The 18332-nt window shown below is 42.9% G+C and overlaps 1 protein-coding gene across 1 annotated transcript in view; it reads right to left on the reverse strand.

Moving 5' to 3' along the window:
• WAPL (WAPL cohesin release factor) overlaps positions 1 to 18332 on the reverse strand; it is a 57052-nt gene that overhangs the window by 19264 nt on the left and 19456 nt on the right. The window contains exons 4-7 of the mRNA XM_056849437.1: positions 9944 to 10062; positions 5194 to 5289; positions 2648 to 2800; positions 2284 to 2420 (exon numbers count right to left, since the gene is read on the reverse strand). Of these exons, the coding sequence (XP_056705415.1) occupies positions 2284 to 2420; positions 2648 to 2800; positions 5194 to 5289; positions 9944 to 10062 (505 nt within the window). The remainder of the gene's footprint in view (positions 1 to 2283; positions 2421 to 2647; positions 2801 to 5193; positions 5290 to 9943; positions 10063 to 18332) is intronic.

Here is an 18332-nt window from a genome sequence, read left to right on the forward strand (position 1 = left end):
GCAGGAACACTGATGGCATAGCTTATTTTTCTTGTTTCACAAAAGGGTGTTTCTGGACCATTCTGATCACAAACATTATGTTATGTTATGTTATGTTATGTTATGTTATGTTATGTTATGTTATGTTATGTTAATTCTATTCTATTCTATTCTACAGTTATTTTCCAAGACAGGACAATCTGATCATTTCACCTGCCCGAGCCATCTTTATCAATTACAAGGTCATTTTCATTTTACAAGCACATTCTTAATATATGCTGGAACAACTCTGCTCTTATTAGCTAGGACTCGTCTTCGGAACTATTTTTGGAGGAGTGCTTATAACCAAGATCAACAACATTAACGAAGCAGTTTAAATCTGGTCTTTACTGGACGTGAAGGGAACAGGATTTAGAGGTTTGAACCCTTATGATTTTCCCCTGTTGCTTGTTACCTATTTTGATGGCAAAATGTTTCACAGGGCTACTGAAGTTCTTATCCCCTGATCTTTTACAAGGCAAGAATGACATATTACAATGATATAAAGTTCTTTGGGGAAAACAACTCCCTCCCCTCAATTCTACAAAACAACCAATCTCGCCAATAAATTCTACTGGGCTCTTACTAGTACCCATTTTGGAAAAGAATTTACTACAGTCCCTCGTGGCAGGGTTGCAAGGGGGCTTTCAAGATAAAAGTATTTGGCCTTTGGTTTAGCTCAGGGGTCGGCAAACCGCGGCTCCTGAGCCGCATGCAGCTCTTTGGCCCGTTGAGTGCGGCTCTCCGAACTTGGTTCGTTGCCCCTGCTCTCGCACTCGCTCGCGCCGGCAGCCAGGCTGCAGAGCCGGCGCGCCTGAGAGCGAGAGAGCGGGTGCGCTGTCTCTCCCCCCACCCGCCGTGGAGAATGGCCGGGTCCCCCTTTCCCTTGTCTTCAATGGTTGGGAGGCTAAAGCCTCCCCTCCCCTCTAGCCGTGCGATTGCTGGGCTGGCGGCTAGGCGGTTCCTGGCCCGCCCCGCCCGCCTATCAGCTGTTGGGCGGGGCGGGCTTCCTTTGGTAGACCTGGCCTCTGGCTGAGTCCCATTGGGAGGCCATGTCTACCCACTGGCTTTCTTGGCGGTAGACCTGGACTCCGAGGAGGGGAAAGTCCCCCTTCAGAGGCCAGGTCTACCAATTGGCTTCTATGGGCCTCCGGAGGCCAGGTCTACTGCCAAGAAAGCCAATGGGTAGACCTGGCCTCCCAATGGGACTCAGCCGGAGGCCAGGTCTACCAATAGGCTTTTATGGCGGTAGACCAGGCCTCCAGACGAGGCCTCCAGACGGGGAGGGGGAAATGGCAGGGACTTACAATTTAATTTTTATCAATAAATAAGATCACTATTAAGTATGATATCAAGTTTTATTCAGTGTACCGATAGTTTAATTAAGACTTAAAACTTTAATTAAAGTTTATTAAGTTAATAAACAGTGTACCTACCTATATAGTTTAAGTTTAAGAAATTTGGCTCTCAACAGAAATCTCAATCATTGTACTGTTGATATTTGGCTCTTTTGACTAATGAGTTTGCCGACCCCTGGTTTAGCTTAAGATAGAGCAGTTGATGTAGGCCTCTGAGAAACTGTCAAACTATCTTTAATCTTGGATTATTTCATCACTGTGAGTTATCAAGTCCTTTGGGCAATCTTGGATTCATGCCACGATAATTAGTTAAGGACAGTAAAGAGATGCCATAAAGGGTATTTTAAAGTATTTATCAATGGTCCTTTGATGAAGGAAAGAATCCTAGTTTCAAAATAAAGTAGAAAAGAGCAAGAGTGCAGTAGCACCTTAAAGATTAACAAAATTTCTGGCAGGGTATGAGCTTTCTGAAGAAGTATCTGAAGAGGTGAGCTGTGATTCATGAAAGCTTATACCCTGCCAGAAATTTTGTTAGTCTTTAAGGTGCTGCTGCACCTTTCCTCTTTTCTACTGCTATTGACAGACTAACATGGCCACCCATGGTGATCAAAATAAAGTGGCACTGATCATGTGGGGTGGGGTGGGGGCTGTACAAGTGTTTGCTGAATAATTCTTCAGCTATCAGCCAGTGTCAAATGTCCCCTTCTTCGGAAAAGTGGATTCTGTCTATTAAGTTGCAAAGGAAAATAAAATTAGCAAGTGGCCTATCTATTCATTTGGCACATTGACAGACACAGTTCTGTACTCCCCTCCCAATGGTACAACCTCCCCAAATTCACAAGCACTGAGCACTTCTAAACAGTTAAGTGTGCTGTGGAATTGCTGTTCAGTGTCTGAAGTATCTTACCTAAGGCAACGTGTGTTTAGGGGCTGATTGCTCTTCAGTCCACTTAACAAGTATTCAATATCATCTGTGAACTCTTGATTTTCGCCAAATTCCACTACATCATTGAAGTGCTTGACGTGTTGAACAACAGTGTATAACTGGAAGACATTTGTTTAAAGCTTGGTATTAATTTATTAACCCACATTTTTAACAAACAGCTTTCCCCTGTAGCATCAAAAATTCAACTTTACTTGGAAGACCAGAGATCTCCTTTTTAATAGGAATTTTTCTTAACTCTGACACTAGTTCTTCTGCTTTCAATTTACATGACTGAATCATGCCTTTCGTTAAAGATTTTTGTTGAAATGGTACGTATTCCACTTACTTCTTTGTCTTCCTTCCTGCATTTCAAGGCAGTTACTATCTCTTGATAGGGCTGAGTAGGCAATGTCACCGTTTTTATCACTTTGGGAGGGGGTGCAGGAGCTTTAAACACCCCATCGTCTTTATGAATTGCCTCCTTTGAAGATAGCCTTACCTATTGATAAAAAGTGCTACAATGGGTAGATGTTTAAGCATTAAGCACCAAATAAAGAAAAGAACATTTCATGCGTATGTTCCACTCAGCCTTGAGATTTTCAGAGGCACAGCCTCAGCTCCTCGAAGGTGAAAATTAGATCAGTCATTGCACTTTGTACATCGTAATCATTAAACATCAGGTGTTTTAGATTTACTATTTTTAAAGGGCCCAAGTGAAAAGTACTATAAAATTATCCCAGTTCAGCTTAAGAATGAAAATTGAGGCTAATGGAACCATTATTGAGTTTCAAAAACCATTTGAAAACACCTGCAGCTGTTAGCTACCTTCCACTTATTTCCCAGAAGCTCCATCCATGCCAAGATTGTCATAGAATCGTCCTCCAAAATATTCTTTCCCTGAAAGCAGTTCTACCTTTCTATTACAGCCAAGAAAAAAAAAATCTGATGACAATTCTCACATCTAAGCATCTGAGACGGCTATTCTAACAGAAACAGATTTTCAGGGGTCTTTAATGCTACATTTAGCTAATGAAAATCTTGAAAATGTTAAACACTGTGTGCTTTGGTGACCTTTATTAAAATCAATCTGTTTTGCTACAGTACTACATCTATACTACAGCTAGTATTTTGCCCCTCCTTTGTTTTGACGCACATTTTGTGTGTGTAAAATGCCATCAAGTCGTAGCTGACTTATGGCAACTCCTTGTGGGGTTTCCAAGGTAAGAGGCTAACAGAGGTGGTTTGCCAATGCCTTCCTCGGCATACCAACCCTGGTATTCGTTGGTGGTCTTCCATCCAAATATTAACCTGGGCTGACCCTGCTTAGATTCTGAGATCTGACAAGATAGGAGTAGCCGAGGCCATCCAGGTCAGAGGGAAATACATTTGATGCACACTAAATTCCTCCAAATGGCCAATACACTCAGTAGGCTGGTCCAGACTAAATTTTCCACTGACAGAAAGGAAACTTCTGCTACAGAACAGAAGTTTCCTGCCTGCCCCAGCCCACTGATCTTCCCCAAAATGCTGCTCCTGAGGGACAGGGGACCCTTGGGAATGGCATGAGGGGTAAATCAGGGTTTAAATCAGTAGGAAGGGTGTTCAAAGAAAATTTACCGTATTTTTCGATGTATAAGACAATCTTTTTTTCTAAAAATATTTAGAAAAAAATTGGGGGTCACCTTATACATGGAAGGTCCCGCTCTCTTCGCTTCCCATCAGCTGATGGGCAGGGAAGAGAGCGGGCGGAGAAGAGCCCGGTTGCCCTGGTCGGCCGGTGACCAGCCTTCCCGTGGTCCCCGCTCTCTTCCCCTCCTGTATTTTGTACACTCCCCCATGTATAAGACGACTCCTGATTTCTTAATTTTGGGTTAAAAAAAATAGGGGTCATCTTATACATGGGGGCATCTTATACATGGAAAAATATGGTAATTATGGATCCCAACCTATGAAATTTAAGATGGGGCCACTTATATTCCAGTACAATTGTCTAAAGAGGATTCTGGTTTGCGCTGGAGTTTACAGTAGTCCCTTCAAACATAAGGACATTTCCTATGCAGACAAGACTTTCATAATGGAACCAGCATACAAACTCCCCAGTATCACATGCTATGAATATGTACACATCTATTCTGCTGCATGTGCATCCATGAGCAAAATGCAGCCAGTGTTCTACCATGTAGTCTCAGCCCCCTCCCCACCACCAGCACATTTCAGCTGAACCCAATTTAGGGAGCTTTCCTGTTCATGGCATCTGGCTACAATAACTTCCTCCCATACGACTTGCTCGTAAGAAGCCTCTAACACACTACACTGAAGGGAAAGCCTCAGTGGGCTAGGATGTGTCACACATGTTGCACACCCATAACTGGAGTGTGTTTTGCACTTTGAAAATATTCCTGAATACATGATTATGGGATCGATCAAAAGTCTGCACAGTTAACAACTGCAGAGATTCAGACGGTATCTTTTAAAGCGAGTAACCCTCTTGGTCTCCAGATGAAACCACATAACCAATGCAGGCACTGGGATGTACAGAAAGATGCAAGCATGGGTGCAGGTGCGTAACCAAGTACAGAACAGTAACAATGCGCACCCCAAAGAGACAACCACCTGTGCCAATCAACCCCATTACTTCTGCCATCTAGGAATACCTTCCCTGAAACAACTTCAAGCATTATACGACTCCTAGCAAAATCAACAACTCCTGTCATACTAAATCACAATACCTGCAAGAGTGCTTTTTTTTTTTTTTTTGGCAACCTTAATACTTAATAATATCTGAAATACCGCTCATGACATTTTTTACTGTAACTTGACAACACGTCTATAACAATTTCTGCTGAGCATGACTTCTCTTTCGATCGAGGGGGAAAGATACACCCTACTCACTGGGATACTTGGATTTTTCACCACTTGTAGTGCTGGAAGAGCCTCAGATTCTGGCTGGTTCCAATGTCTAGCATTGTATACCGCTTTTGTTGGTGACTGCAAAACAGAACAGATGATTATTTGAAAGCAGCCATCTCATAATTTATATCCAGCTTCCCCCAAAAAATAACATTTCAAAGCAATTTACTTCACATCATCCACTTGCTCTTCCTCAAAACATTTCATGGAGGTTTTCGATTTTAAAATTAATTTCCAACGTTTTACTGCAACAATCATGTTTTACTTCTTTAAATTAAAAGAAAAAAGCAGTGCCACTCTCTTCTTACATTGAAATGCTTTTGTTACAGTGGATTGCTCCCAAAGGTCCTTTTTGCTGGGGAGGGGGGTGGTTTCTACTGTTTCTCCCACTGCTTATCCCAAGGCAGTTCTTGAGGGTCCCCCAAGCCCCAGTAGCAGCATTTCAGGCAGCTCACTGGGCTGAAAAAAATCAGCAAAAACTGCCCCCCTCCCCTCCTCTGGAAAGAATGAGTTACGCTAGCAGAAAAACAATTGTTGCATTCAACCCATTACATTTGTTGCTTGGTTCATTAACAGAATAAAACCTCTAATTTTAAGTCTGCTTAACTTTGTAGAAGAACTCATCAAAAACACCAAATACAACACAGTGGAACGTAAGTTTTAAAAACTTAATTTGCTTTTAGAGTTTGTATCAATTAACCTACTCTGACACAATTATTATTAAAAAAACACATCTTGTTAATATTGCATTGTCTGAAAACTTTAAAAAGCTACTGTGTCACTTCACTGATCAGACCAAAGATGACAGCTAGGCTTTTTAAGCAGCCATTATTTGTGACTGCTACCAACTCCCTCCTCTTTCAGGAGAAGGAAAAGGTCTTCTTTCATTTGTGCTGAAGTATGGAAACAGTCTCTCCTGGTGCTTAGAAGAGATTCCTACCATTTCTTCTATTCCCCAAACCCTAGTTCAAATTAAAGCCTCCAAGAAACTGTGCTGTTCAGCAGAGGACCAGGTCATCATTCACTACTGGTAAACACATCTGTGGATGCCCACCACTAATCAAGCTATGAAAAGTCACTAACAAGCCTTTAAAAAATATCATTAAGAGCAAGGGCTAAAATCACATTCAAAACTTATAAACGAAATAAACTTTAACATATATTCACAATGAGGGAGTACACTTTCTAAGCACTTAAAAAATTATTCCAGTGTAAAAAGTTATTCAAATCTATTCATCAGGGTAGACCTGTTTCCAATATGGTGTAGAGAGCCAGCATGGTTTATTGTTTAAGAGTGGTGGTTTGGAGCTGTGGACTCTAAGCTGGAGAACTGGGTTTGATTTCCCACTCATCCAAATGAGCAGAGGACGCTATTCTGATAAACCAGGTTGGTTTCCCCACTCCTACACATGAAGCCTGCTTGGTGACCTTGGGCTAGTCACAGCTTTCTTAGAGCTCTCTCAGTGCCACCTACCTCACAGGTATTGTGGGGTATTGTGGGGAGGGAAAAGGAAGGTGATTATAAGCCGGTTCGATTCTTCCTTAAGTGGTAGAGAAAGTCAGCATACAAAAACCAACACTACTTCTTCCACAGTTCCTCACAAATATGATCCTTCAATATATATTGCCTGTTGACCTATGCTGGCTGGTTGCTGTTTGAAATGGGGGCTGGGCGGTTTGCATCACATTCTATAGCAACGTACACTGTGTAAATCACAGTTAAGGGAAATCTGCTCTTTACAATCCCATCGCTTCTACATTAGTGTTTCTTACCTGATGAAAAACAGAGTTTCACTTACTGTAACTGTTGTTCATCTGGTGGTCTTCTATACAGTCCCACATTGGGACTGCGTAAGCCAGCCACGGATAAGATTTGTCAGCTTCTAACAAAATCGAAAATGAGAGTGCTCGCCCTCCCCTCGGGGCATGCAGCCTTCTCGCCCAAACGGTCACATGACCAAGGGGGAGGGAGCACTCTCCCCTCCAGTTCTCCAACCTGCCGCCATGGAAACCCCGTGTATTGCGGAGAGGTCCCACAGCGGGGAAGGAGGAAGGGATGTGTGCCTGCATAGAAGACCACCAGATGAACAACAGTTACAGTAAGTGAAACTCTGTTTTTCATCTGCGTGGCTTCTATGCAGTCCCACATTGGGAGAGTAGCAAGCTCGCTTACCAGGATGGCGGGTGTGGGACAGTCACCGAAATAATGACTGCAAGACGGCACGTCCCACTGCTGCCTCTCTAGATGAATCCACGTCTATCGCATAGTGCTTCATGAATGTAGAAGGAATCGACCATGTCATCGCTTGACAGATGTCCCGGAGGTCAATTTTAGACGAAAAGACAATGGAGGCAGCGTAAACTCTTGTGGAGTGCACCTTGATCATGTCTAGGCAATCCACGTGCGCTCGCTCAATGGCTGAGGTAATCCACCTTGACAGGGTCTGCGAGGAAGCCCGGTGACCCTTGCGGTGGTCACTAAAGCAAATAAAAAGATTATCATCTACCCTAAAGCCTGTAGTTCTTTGTAGATAAAAAGGAGGGCCCTACGGACATCTAAAGAATGCAGAGCCCTTTCCGCATAGGAAGATGGATTTGGAAAAAATACGGGTAGAACAATATTGTGGGAAAGGTGGGAAAAGGAAACCACCTTGGGCAAAAATGAAAGCTTAGGTTTCAGAACCACCCGGTCCGCATGAAACTTAGTAAACGGGTGGGAATGACAAAGGGCCGCTAGGTCGCTAACCCTCCTGGCTGAGGTGATAGCAATCAGAAAGGCAGCCTTATATGACAGAAAGGATAAATCACATGTAGCCAAAGGCTCAAAAGGGTGTTTCATGAGTTGGGACAATACCAGGGATAAGCTCCACTGTGGAACAGGTGGAGACACCGGGGGGGGTAGAGGTTGACGAGCCCCCGTAGAAACTTCTTTGAGTATGGATGAGAAAAAACAGAAAAAGAGTCCAGTTCAACATGAAATGAACTTTAATAGAGGAGTTGGAACAGTCCAGAATCCTTCAGACATAACAGGTAGTCAAAAACGGACGACAGGGGACAAGTAACTGGGGGCAACTCTTTGTCAGCAGCGCGCAAGGAAAAACCTTCCCCGTTTGGCATCATATGAGCGCCGGGTAGACGATTTAAGAGAGTGCAAAAGCACCTGAGTCACCCTATCTGACCAGGGATTCACATTCGAATTCTCCAAGCTGCCAGCTTGACCTTGGGAGATATGTGAGGGGATATCACGGGAAGGAACTTGTATTCCCCTTGGGCCATGGACATCAGTGTTGCGAACCAGGACCTCCTGGGCCAAAATGGCGTTACTAGGATGCAACTTGTCCTGTCTGTCCTGATCTTCGCCAGAACCCTGCTCAGCTGCGTGATCCAGATCCAGATCGACAGCATGCGTCGGATCCATGGGCTTGGACCTCTGCAGCAGTGCCGACTGCTCCGGCGCCGGAGGCAGGTGGGTTCAGTGTAATGGCGCCAACATCGACCCTTGGAGAAGCTTGTCTACTGTCAACAAAGGCACATCCTTATACAGTTGCGTTAAGGAATTGAGTGTGGAACTGATGATCATCCTGGGACCCACTCTAAACTGTAGCAGAGGGGTTAGCCAGGGAATCATGAGGAGGCGTGTCCTCAAGAACAATCGGCGGCGTTGGTTGACGCAGGGACACATCAACGATGACCGATGATAGGCGCCAAGGAGAGTTTGATCGGTGTCGGGGAGACCTTGACAAGGATCGGCGCTGAGGCGATTTCACCGGTGTTCGGCTCCGAGGCAATTTCGACTGAGATCGGCACCAAGGCAATTTCGACGGAGGCTTTTGGTGCTCCGGAACAACCGGGGCAATGAATGTGGCCGGTTTAATGATGAATTTCATTTTCTTAGAGGACCAAAGGGAGGATTTGCCTCGCTTAGACGTACCTCTGGCGTCCTGTTGAGTCTCCCGACAAGGAAGTTTCTTCGCGGCCTCTGTGGAAGCCGAAGCCCCTTCTTCAGGGCCAGCCGGCCGTTTGCAAGTACCTTCCCCTGCATTCGGACGAAGGGACTCCATGGGAAGATGAGACTTGAGACAATCAGTCCGGGCCTTCAATGCCCTCAGAGTGAGCTTAGCACAGCTCTTACAGGCGGAAGGAATACGACCTTCCCCCAGACAAAGAAGGCAATCATTATGGCAATCGGGTTTTGCCATTTTAGTGCCGCAAGAGTGGCAAGTTTTGAAGAGAGGAGCCTATTTAGACTCCATAATGAAGAGAAGCTAAAGACACGTTCTCTCTCCATGGTGGCAGAAAGAGAACTGGGGGGGAGAGTGCTCCCTCCCCCTTGGTCATGTGACCGTTTGGGCGGGAAGGCTGCATGCCCCGAGGGGAGGGAAGCACTCTCACTTTCGATTTTGCTAGAAGCTGACAAATCTTATCCGTGGCAGGCCTGCGCAGTCCCGATGTGGGACTGCATAGAAGCCACGCAGATGAACACTCATTACCCTATTCATGCTGACAGCAAGTCAAATGATTTGTTTCCTTATGATATTCAGTTTCGATCTGATTGTTGTTGTTGTTTGGGGGTGGGGGGCACAGGGAATTTCATCCACTATCATTTTCTGTGTGCACGCTCCTTCATGAAAGGATCCAATATGGCAGAATATTCTTTCCCTTCTCCTACACCCACCTCTTAACGAATGCACTGATAAAACAACAGCAGACCCATTTTAACATCAGTACTTACCCTCTTTGGTCCACTGAATATCTTTCGGGTGTTTTCCTTAGATTTATCACCTTGTGGATTTGTGGATTTCTTATTGCTTTCAGGAATGCTAGATGATTCTTCTGTAAAATCCAGCAGCTCTGTAAGTGTATGGACAAGATGCAGCATTACTGTAATGTTTCAGGTGTGTTTCAAGAGGCAGACTTCACAGGTATGGAAGGTGAAAAGTTTCACACACATACTGAGTACTGGATTCAGACTGTTGGGAAAATCTAATGAACAGTACCCTGAAGGATGAGAATCACTTATTTAGCACAAAAGGATATCTATTGTACCTGAAGGATGAGAATCATGTTTCCCCCCCAGAATCACAATAGGCTTCACACTACCCTACGTTCTGAGAAGGGGAACATGGTCCCATCCACCCCCTACCTCTAATTGCAATACTCGTTGTTTATGTAAAGTTTTCCTGGGAAGATCAAGAAAAATATGGAATTTACAAATCATACTCTTGTTGTAAGCAAAGTACTACAGAAAAATAGGACTATTAATCTGAAAGTTGGCTCATATGAGGCTCCAGGGTTTAGGCCTGCTACAAATCATCACACTGGAAAAAGAACAACTGCATATTCTGAGCTGAATAAAGTAGCAAATAAAACTGAAAATACAATAGTAATGTCAGGTGACTGATGAGACTCCATGGCCGGTTTGAACTAGAAATAGCCCATTTAACCCATGGAATCCACACAGAAGACAGATGCTCTATAAAGCAATTTTACTTATTCCTACATGCAAATTACTTGATCATTACTGAATTTCTGTCTCTTTCCAGGAAGTCTAGGCCCAATCTGGATTCAATTGTGGAAACAAAAATAAGGAGTCTTTGGTACCTTAAAAACGGACAAAAAATTATTCCAGCATAAGCTTTCATTAACCTATAGTCTGCTTCGTCAGACTCATCTGGAAAAAGCAGGCTCTGGGAAGGCACTGGCAAACCACCCCACAAATAAAGTCTGCCTAGAAAACGTCGGGATGTGACGTCTCCCCATGGGTCAGGAATGACCTGGTGCTTGCATAGGGGACCTTTACCTTTAGGCCATGATCAGTCATGCTGGAAGAAAATTTTGTTCATCTTTAAGGTGCCATGAAACTCCTGCTTGTTTGTGCTGCAACAGACTGACTGGACAACTCCTCTGCAATTATATCCTTTTAAAAATGGGTGTTTGCCACAAATTGCACAATATGCAAGAATATTTCTAAGTTACATTTTTCTGAAAGTTACTTTCCCACGGTGAGAACAGTGGAAGAATCTAGTGCATGTAGCTACAGACATTTCACAAGTAATTTTTCACTGTGAGTTTCACGATTGGTCACAAACGTGAAAACTATAGCCCACTTATAAAAGGCCCACAAACGTTGCCTTTTCTTACTAGCCAAGCAATAATTTGCAATCACTACTGACCATTTTCCTCCTCAAAATCGTCTGCCAATGCCAGAGAACTCAAGAGAAAGGAAGAAAGGTCTTATGTCATATCAGGCTTTGGAGCAGGCAGAAGCAGAAAGGAGTCTCTCACTGCTTCTCATTGCTCCAAAGTTAAGCAACAAGACATACGAAACCGCTTCACACCTCCTGAAGGGGAGGAGATTCCCTGCTGACTCCAAAGTTCACAGTGTTATGCAAAACTCCACATCCCCTCCAAATTCAGGAAGGGAGGGGAAGAGAGTCTCATGTAACTTTCATTAGCGGCCTTCACCTCTGACAACTGTTCTGGAGGACTGCATAAAAACTAAAACATGCTCACTTGATTGTCATAAAAAGACATACGAAAAGAGCCCAAAACAAGTTAGTAGATCAAACAATACTTAAACAAGACGGAATCTTCATAAAAGCTGTAATTAATTGCATTTATAATAGGAAAAAACTGACCTGGATACTTAACAGACTTCAATATACTAAAATTATGTGTTCTCACTGCAAAGACTAAAATAGAAAATAAACACACTGGAAATAATATACGGGGTCTTAAGGCAGTTATCTGCTTCAGTCCTGCTATAGACTGATGGATGGCTCTTAGAAAACCCAAGGCTATTGGCATGCCATGTGAACACGGAAAGTCTGGCAGTGAGAGGAGTGCTGGTTTGGGGTGACCAGTGGGGCAACATGTTGGTGTTCACCATTTGTTCAATCTCCAACTATTCAAACAGATGAGAGCAGAAGGGTTCCCTATGACTCCCTCCACTCACTTCATCTGTGATGTCAAATGACAGCTCAGAAAAAAATAAGATCTCATTAATTCCTGATCTACTTCTAGAATAATGCGTAGAGTTGGCTTGCATGACTCAAACCTGGTTGGAGGAAGCAGATAATGCCATCTTATCCCTATTAACCCAAGATGAATCTGCAGACCTCCACCAAACCCAAACTGAAGGATTTGGGGGGGGGGGTAACTATTACCTTCACGTGTGTCTCCCCTTTGCTAGATGACAAATACAGATGATGAACTGCACTCATTGTATGTATCTTGTGGTGGACACGTTGCCACTTCGACTAGTATACTGTCTGCCTAGGTTACCAGCAAGCAACTTAACTGAGCTCCAGTGATGTGGGGTGGAAAATATTCAATATGTAAATTTAGTCTCTTTATCTATAGCTGTCAGAGCTGCTGTGTTGCAAATCAATCATGTTAGGTGGGCTAAATGTGGGATATGAAACACGGACAAACCCCAGTGCTTGCATTGTAAGAATTTGGGCCCCTCCTCCCGCTAAGGGATGCTATGGATGCACGGGGGGCAATGCCTGGCATAAGAGCAAGACGATGCTCCCCACAAAATGGATGCCTCTCAGAGTTTTACGATCCACCTTGTGTGTTAAACCTGGGCAAGAAGGCAGTTGTCCACTGAATTTTTCCCCTGGCCCTAAGGTGTGCCTGGCTGGACAATGGGGCTAGCTAATCTCCATTGTGTCACCCTAAGGTCATTTAATCAGTGCTTCGATCAGACCATTACTTTATCTGCACCCATTCCAGCAATCAATCAGTATTCAGGAGAATGGCCCGAGCATTCTCTTGGGTCCTGACAACTCATCAAGCCTGTTTTATCTTTTTATTGGATCCCCGGGAAAGCAATCAACTCTTTGTATCTGGTTTTCTTGCCAGCTTACCTCATACTGCCTCGGAACCCATTTTGAGGTATAAGTCTTGGTCCTTTGGCTATTCATAGTGTGTGTGTTCTTGGATCTGTACACCCACCCCCACTTGAGTGTGAACTCTTTCTTTTGCTCCTGAAAACACTGGTCATTTTCCTCTTCAGCGCTCCCTTCAACACTGGTAACGATCACCTATCCTGAAACCCTATCCAACTTCCTCTCTTTTCTCTTAGTCAGCTCTTGTAAGCTTTGTGTGTGCATGTTAATTGCTTAAAGATATATTTCCAGTTTTACTATTTTTATCCTTTAATAAAACCATATTTTAATTATACAACTGCCTGCTGATTTGAGTTTTCACCCAGGTCTATCCTGGTATATCTAGGCTATCGATCTCAGTTACCCTCTCTCACTCTCTGTCTCCAGCTAATTCCCCCAACTAAAATAGAGACTGCCTACTTGGGGTAACAGCATGTGGTACATTTGCCTTCTTTTGTTATTATTTAAATGGGAATTTTTTCAATTTTCAATTTTGAATTTCCAGTCAGATTTTCCCAGAAAGCCCACATAAATGTAGCACTCAAGTGAAAAGTGGTCTCTGGCCTCTTGCTAACCCCTCCCACCCCCCACAGATTGTTCTAGGGCACTTTTACTATCAGTCCAGTGGCTCACTTGTTTGTCCAGGGTCAGAACCTCATGACTACCATAGAACAAGCCTTTGTTCTTATGGACAACACATGTAACAGAAGATAAGCTGGAGCTATTTTTCTGTACCAAGCAGGTCTCTGGCAACCTACTGAAAGTCCTGGAAATAAAGCCCTTATCAGCTTAAGGCACAATGACTGTATCCCTTCCTTTTCCACAGTGGCAGGATCAGAACAGTGTGCCTCTGGAGACTAATGGGCCCATCTGGTTTCAAGAATACTCTTGAGATTTTTGAGTATGTTCCCAGTGACTCTACTGAAACCCTGGTAAGCAGAAGGAATTATTGGCGCAGGGTCATAATCTCCCTTGGTCTAACAGAGGTCCAAGCTCTTGGATTTTTGGAGGAACTGGAGAGAACTGAGTAACAAAGAGGCACCCTGTGGTTCAGAGCAACCACCTAGTCTAGCACCCTGTTTCACAAAGGGGCCAGCCGGTTATGCTGGTGGGTCAACAAACAAGAGCACAGAGGCCAAGGCCCTCCCCCGATGTTGCCTCTGCTAGTGACTTTTGTCTCTGCTCCCACAGCACGTCATGAATCCTGGCTAGCGGCTAGCCAAATGAATTACAGCTGTATATAATTTGACTCCCAGGGCAGAAACTATGGAGGAAAGTAATTTAGCCATCTAGGGGCAAAACTGGCAACTTATACGATTTTTTTCTTCCTATTTTGAACAGTGAAGGAGTCACTCTTCTAAAAATTATGTAACCAAAAACTGTGATACAACCTTATTCCTACTTTCCCATGCTCACTTAAAGTGACTGTATTTGCAAGTACCGGTAATCTTCTGAATTACACTATTCATTTAGAACATCCCCTTTTCTGTCCACCATAAAATGCTGGAAGGATGTATTTACTTAAATACTACAACAAACAATAGTCTAACAGCCCATTCCTGAGCTGGCGGCGTACGGGGACGGCGGGGAAGAGGCGCCGCTAGCCGATTCCCGTAAGCCATTAAACAAACAAACAAAAAAAGCCATTTCAAAGCTTTTTTTATTTAACTGGGGCCTTTCGCCCCATAGGGAATAGCAAGGCTGCGCCTGCTAAAAGGCAGGTGCAGCTCCTCCTCCTGGCCCGCCTCGGCCCGCCCCCCGTGCCAGCGCGAGCACTGTATGCCATGGCCTGCGCCACGGAGAGGCCGCATTGGCAGAGTCGCCCTCCCCACTAGCGTAAATGCATGTAATCTCGTGATTACACGCACTTACACTGGCGGCGGGGTCAGGCCGCCTCCTAAGAGGTTTCAACCTGAAACCTCAGGAATGGGCTGTTAGCAGTGAAGTTTGTTGTGCATAGGGTTGATTATCACTAAAAAAATATTCTGGCCACTTATTGTTCAACCAATCGTTAAGTATTTAAAACCTATAAGCAAACATAGAACATAGAAGAAAGTTATTGCAGGTAGCCACTCCGGTCCATTAGGAATGAACAAACAGAACAACAGCAAGTAATATCTTTATTAGGATCATTTAAAACACAAAGACCCAGCTTCCAAGTTCACCAGGACTTTTCTTGAACTGGGGGACTGTTGGGCATGATGGAACATCCCAGTCTTTAAGGTGTAGAGGTTGCTGGAGAGGTAGCATTTTTTCTGAATAAACAAATGTTAGTCTTAATTAGATGAGACTGGGCTAGGTGTGGCTAAGACCTACGGTTGCACCAAAGGCCACTGGGTAAGGATGCAATAGAGACTCACACTTCAAAATCACAATAATTTAAAATAGCTTAGGGTCTAATCTGAATTATTACTGTTTTTTATATTTTTTGCACAGGGCTACAAGAATAAGTCATGCTTTGTAGATTATTGGAATGAAGAGGGCAGAAAAAGCTTTCTGAATTATATTACAAGGCAGAGGGAATCTTATTCCAAATAAAGGATAAATATATGTGGGTTCCTAACTCTTGCAAGTGTGAAGAGGGGACCTTTTTCCTATCACTGGAATTCCATGTTGTGACTAAAAAGGGAGGCAGCCACTTTTATAAAAGCATATAATGTGCTTCATTGAATGTTAAAAGTGATCCAGCAACAGCCTAGATCCATAATTCAACTAGCAGAGCATTAAATATCAAGTTTTGACTATAAGCATTCAATATTAGGATACTACACTGGAAGTGCAGTACTTCTCAGTACTGGAAGGATTCTACTTCTAATGATGATAGTTCAATTGTAGTGTGGCTCATCTTTATAGATAATTTCCAGTATTCCACAAAAGGCAACTTGGAACACTTTGGTTTAATACTTGCATGATTCATTGATTCTGCTGTTTGGCTTCAGCCATCCTTGGGATCAGCTTTTTAGAAAGGTCAGTATGCAAACAATGTGAACACTTGGGTGGGGGAGAAATAACGGTGTCCTTTAGGAGAGCACTGAAAAAAGCCTCCTATGAAGTATTATTTTGGGGTGAGAAAAACTTTGTATTACATTTCATTATTGCATTTCACTCATTGGACTTCCTTAATTTTTCCACTAAAAAAACTTGGGATACTTCAGGGAACACTGAAAAATCTTATAATAGACATATGCAAGATTTAGATATGTGTGTAAATATCAATAATGTTGACAACAGTTGATATACTATAATGTGTCATGGTTGTACATGATTAAAAAGGTCAATGCTTTCACTGTTAAAAAGTTCAGCTTAATATTCAAACGTGCTGGCAGTCCTACCTATTGTGACTTCTAATAGCTTCTGTACAAATAATACACCCTCTTTCATAGACTACAAAATTTGACTTCTGCCTTCAGCTTGCATTTCTTCCCTACCTCTCAAAAGCCCTGACCCAGGCTAGCCTGCTCTCGTCAGATCTCAAAAGCTAAGCAATGGTTAATATTTGGATGGGAAACTATCAAGGTATACCAGGGTTGCTATGCCAGGGAAGTCAATGGCAACCCACCACTGGAGCGTCCCTTGCCAGGGGTCAACATAAGTCACATGTGACATGACAGCAAACAAAAACCCCTCTCATGTGGCAAAAATTAAAGATATATGTGCTATGGCAGCACAAGGTGCAACAGCTGGCAACTCCTTCTCTAGTACTGAGTATAATTGCAGTTTTTCTTATAGAAAAAGAAGATATTTATACTTTTAAATTCCATAAATACGTCAAATACTACAATTTTATATGCAAACTAAATTATAAATGATGAATTTTATATTCACTCAGTAAATGATGTTTTATGTTTGATAGGAAAGTAAACACTGCATATTCCAAAGTGGGGGAAATGCGTACTTTTTTCTGTGGTTTTAAATTTTTACAGGTATAAAAAGGATTTTGAATGATGGTAACAAATAAGAACTTGGCTCATGTTCTTTTTAGTTGTACTTTCCTCAGTAATTTACCTCACAAAACAAGACATAATATGGGCTGCCCATTATGGCTCAACAAGGATACAAAAGCTATCTAAGTGAAAAAGAATAATTCTGCCTTGTTTGTTTTTCAAGCTATTTCAGAGAAGCAAAAGGAGAGACAGGTGCTAATTCTGAAATGTCTACAGGGAATCAAGATTCATCTTTGTTGTAGTCAGCTCTTAATCTCTGCCAGTTATTCACCTTAATTTTCTTCTACGGTGTGATTAATTTAGGTTGCTATAACCTGATCATCCTGTCTGCTTTGCTTTTAATGCACATCACGTGCTTTACTCTAATGGAGTCACACTGTGATTCACCTCCCACAAGATGCTGGCAGAAGCTTAGCTTTTCGGGAATGTGTAGCCAATGAATGAAATTATGACAGAATTTGTTTCTCGTGATAAGACTGAGGAACTCCAATGACATGAGTTCCCTGCTGTTGCTTTGAATTACTTCATACCCAGTAAAGTTACCCAGGTGATTCATCTTTTATATATAGTGCATTTATGTGTGTGTGTAAAGCTCCATAAAGTCACATTTGACCCCATAGGGTTTTCAGGGCAAGAGACGTTTGTGGAGGTGGTTTGCCATTTCCATGTGGGCTGAGAGAGTTCTGAGAGAACTGTGACTGGCCCAAGGTCACCCAGCAGGCTTCATGTGGAGGAGTGGGGAATTGATCTCAGTTCTCCAGGTTAGAGTCCACTGCTCTTAACCACTACACCGCATTGGCTCTAGTGCATATATAGAATTATTTTATTCAAAAGTTAAAATTTAATCGAAACCTTATACTTTATAAATTTAAAACCATAGAAATAAGTTCAATAGCATGCACATTAAAACAATTACAAACAGCAGCACAACTAATTTAAAAAGGCAGCAACAGAAGTACATATAGCTAATCTTAACAAAACAAAGATTTCTACAAGTTTAAAATATTGTGAGTTTAAACATAAGACCAAACAGAACAGTAACAAGAGCTACAGGAATCAATCAGAAAAGACGTGGGCAGACATGCCTTTATATAGTATGTGGATAGCACTCCACAGAAGTAGCGCCACAACCCAAAAGGGTTTAGTAATCTTTAGTAACCACCTAACTCAATTCTGAAGGTAGGGGAACATAAAGCAGGGTCTGTGAATATAGTATCAAACCACACAGGATACAAACTGCAGTTCTCTTTACAATGTGAGGGTTTGTTCAGGTTGTGTCAGAGCC

The sequence above is a fragment of the Euleptes europaea genome, chromosome 5 (assembly GCF_029931775.1).
Source record: "Euleptes europaea isolate rEulEur1 chromosome 5, rEulEur1.hap1, whole genome shotgun sequence".
Taxonomy (NCBI): domain Eukaryota; kingdom Metazoa; phylum Chordata; class Lepidosauria; order Squamata; family Sphaerodactylidae; genus Euleptes; species Euleptes europaea.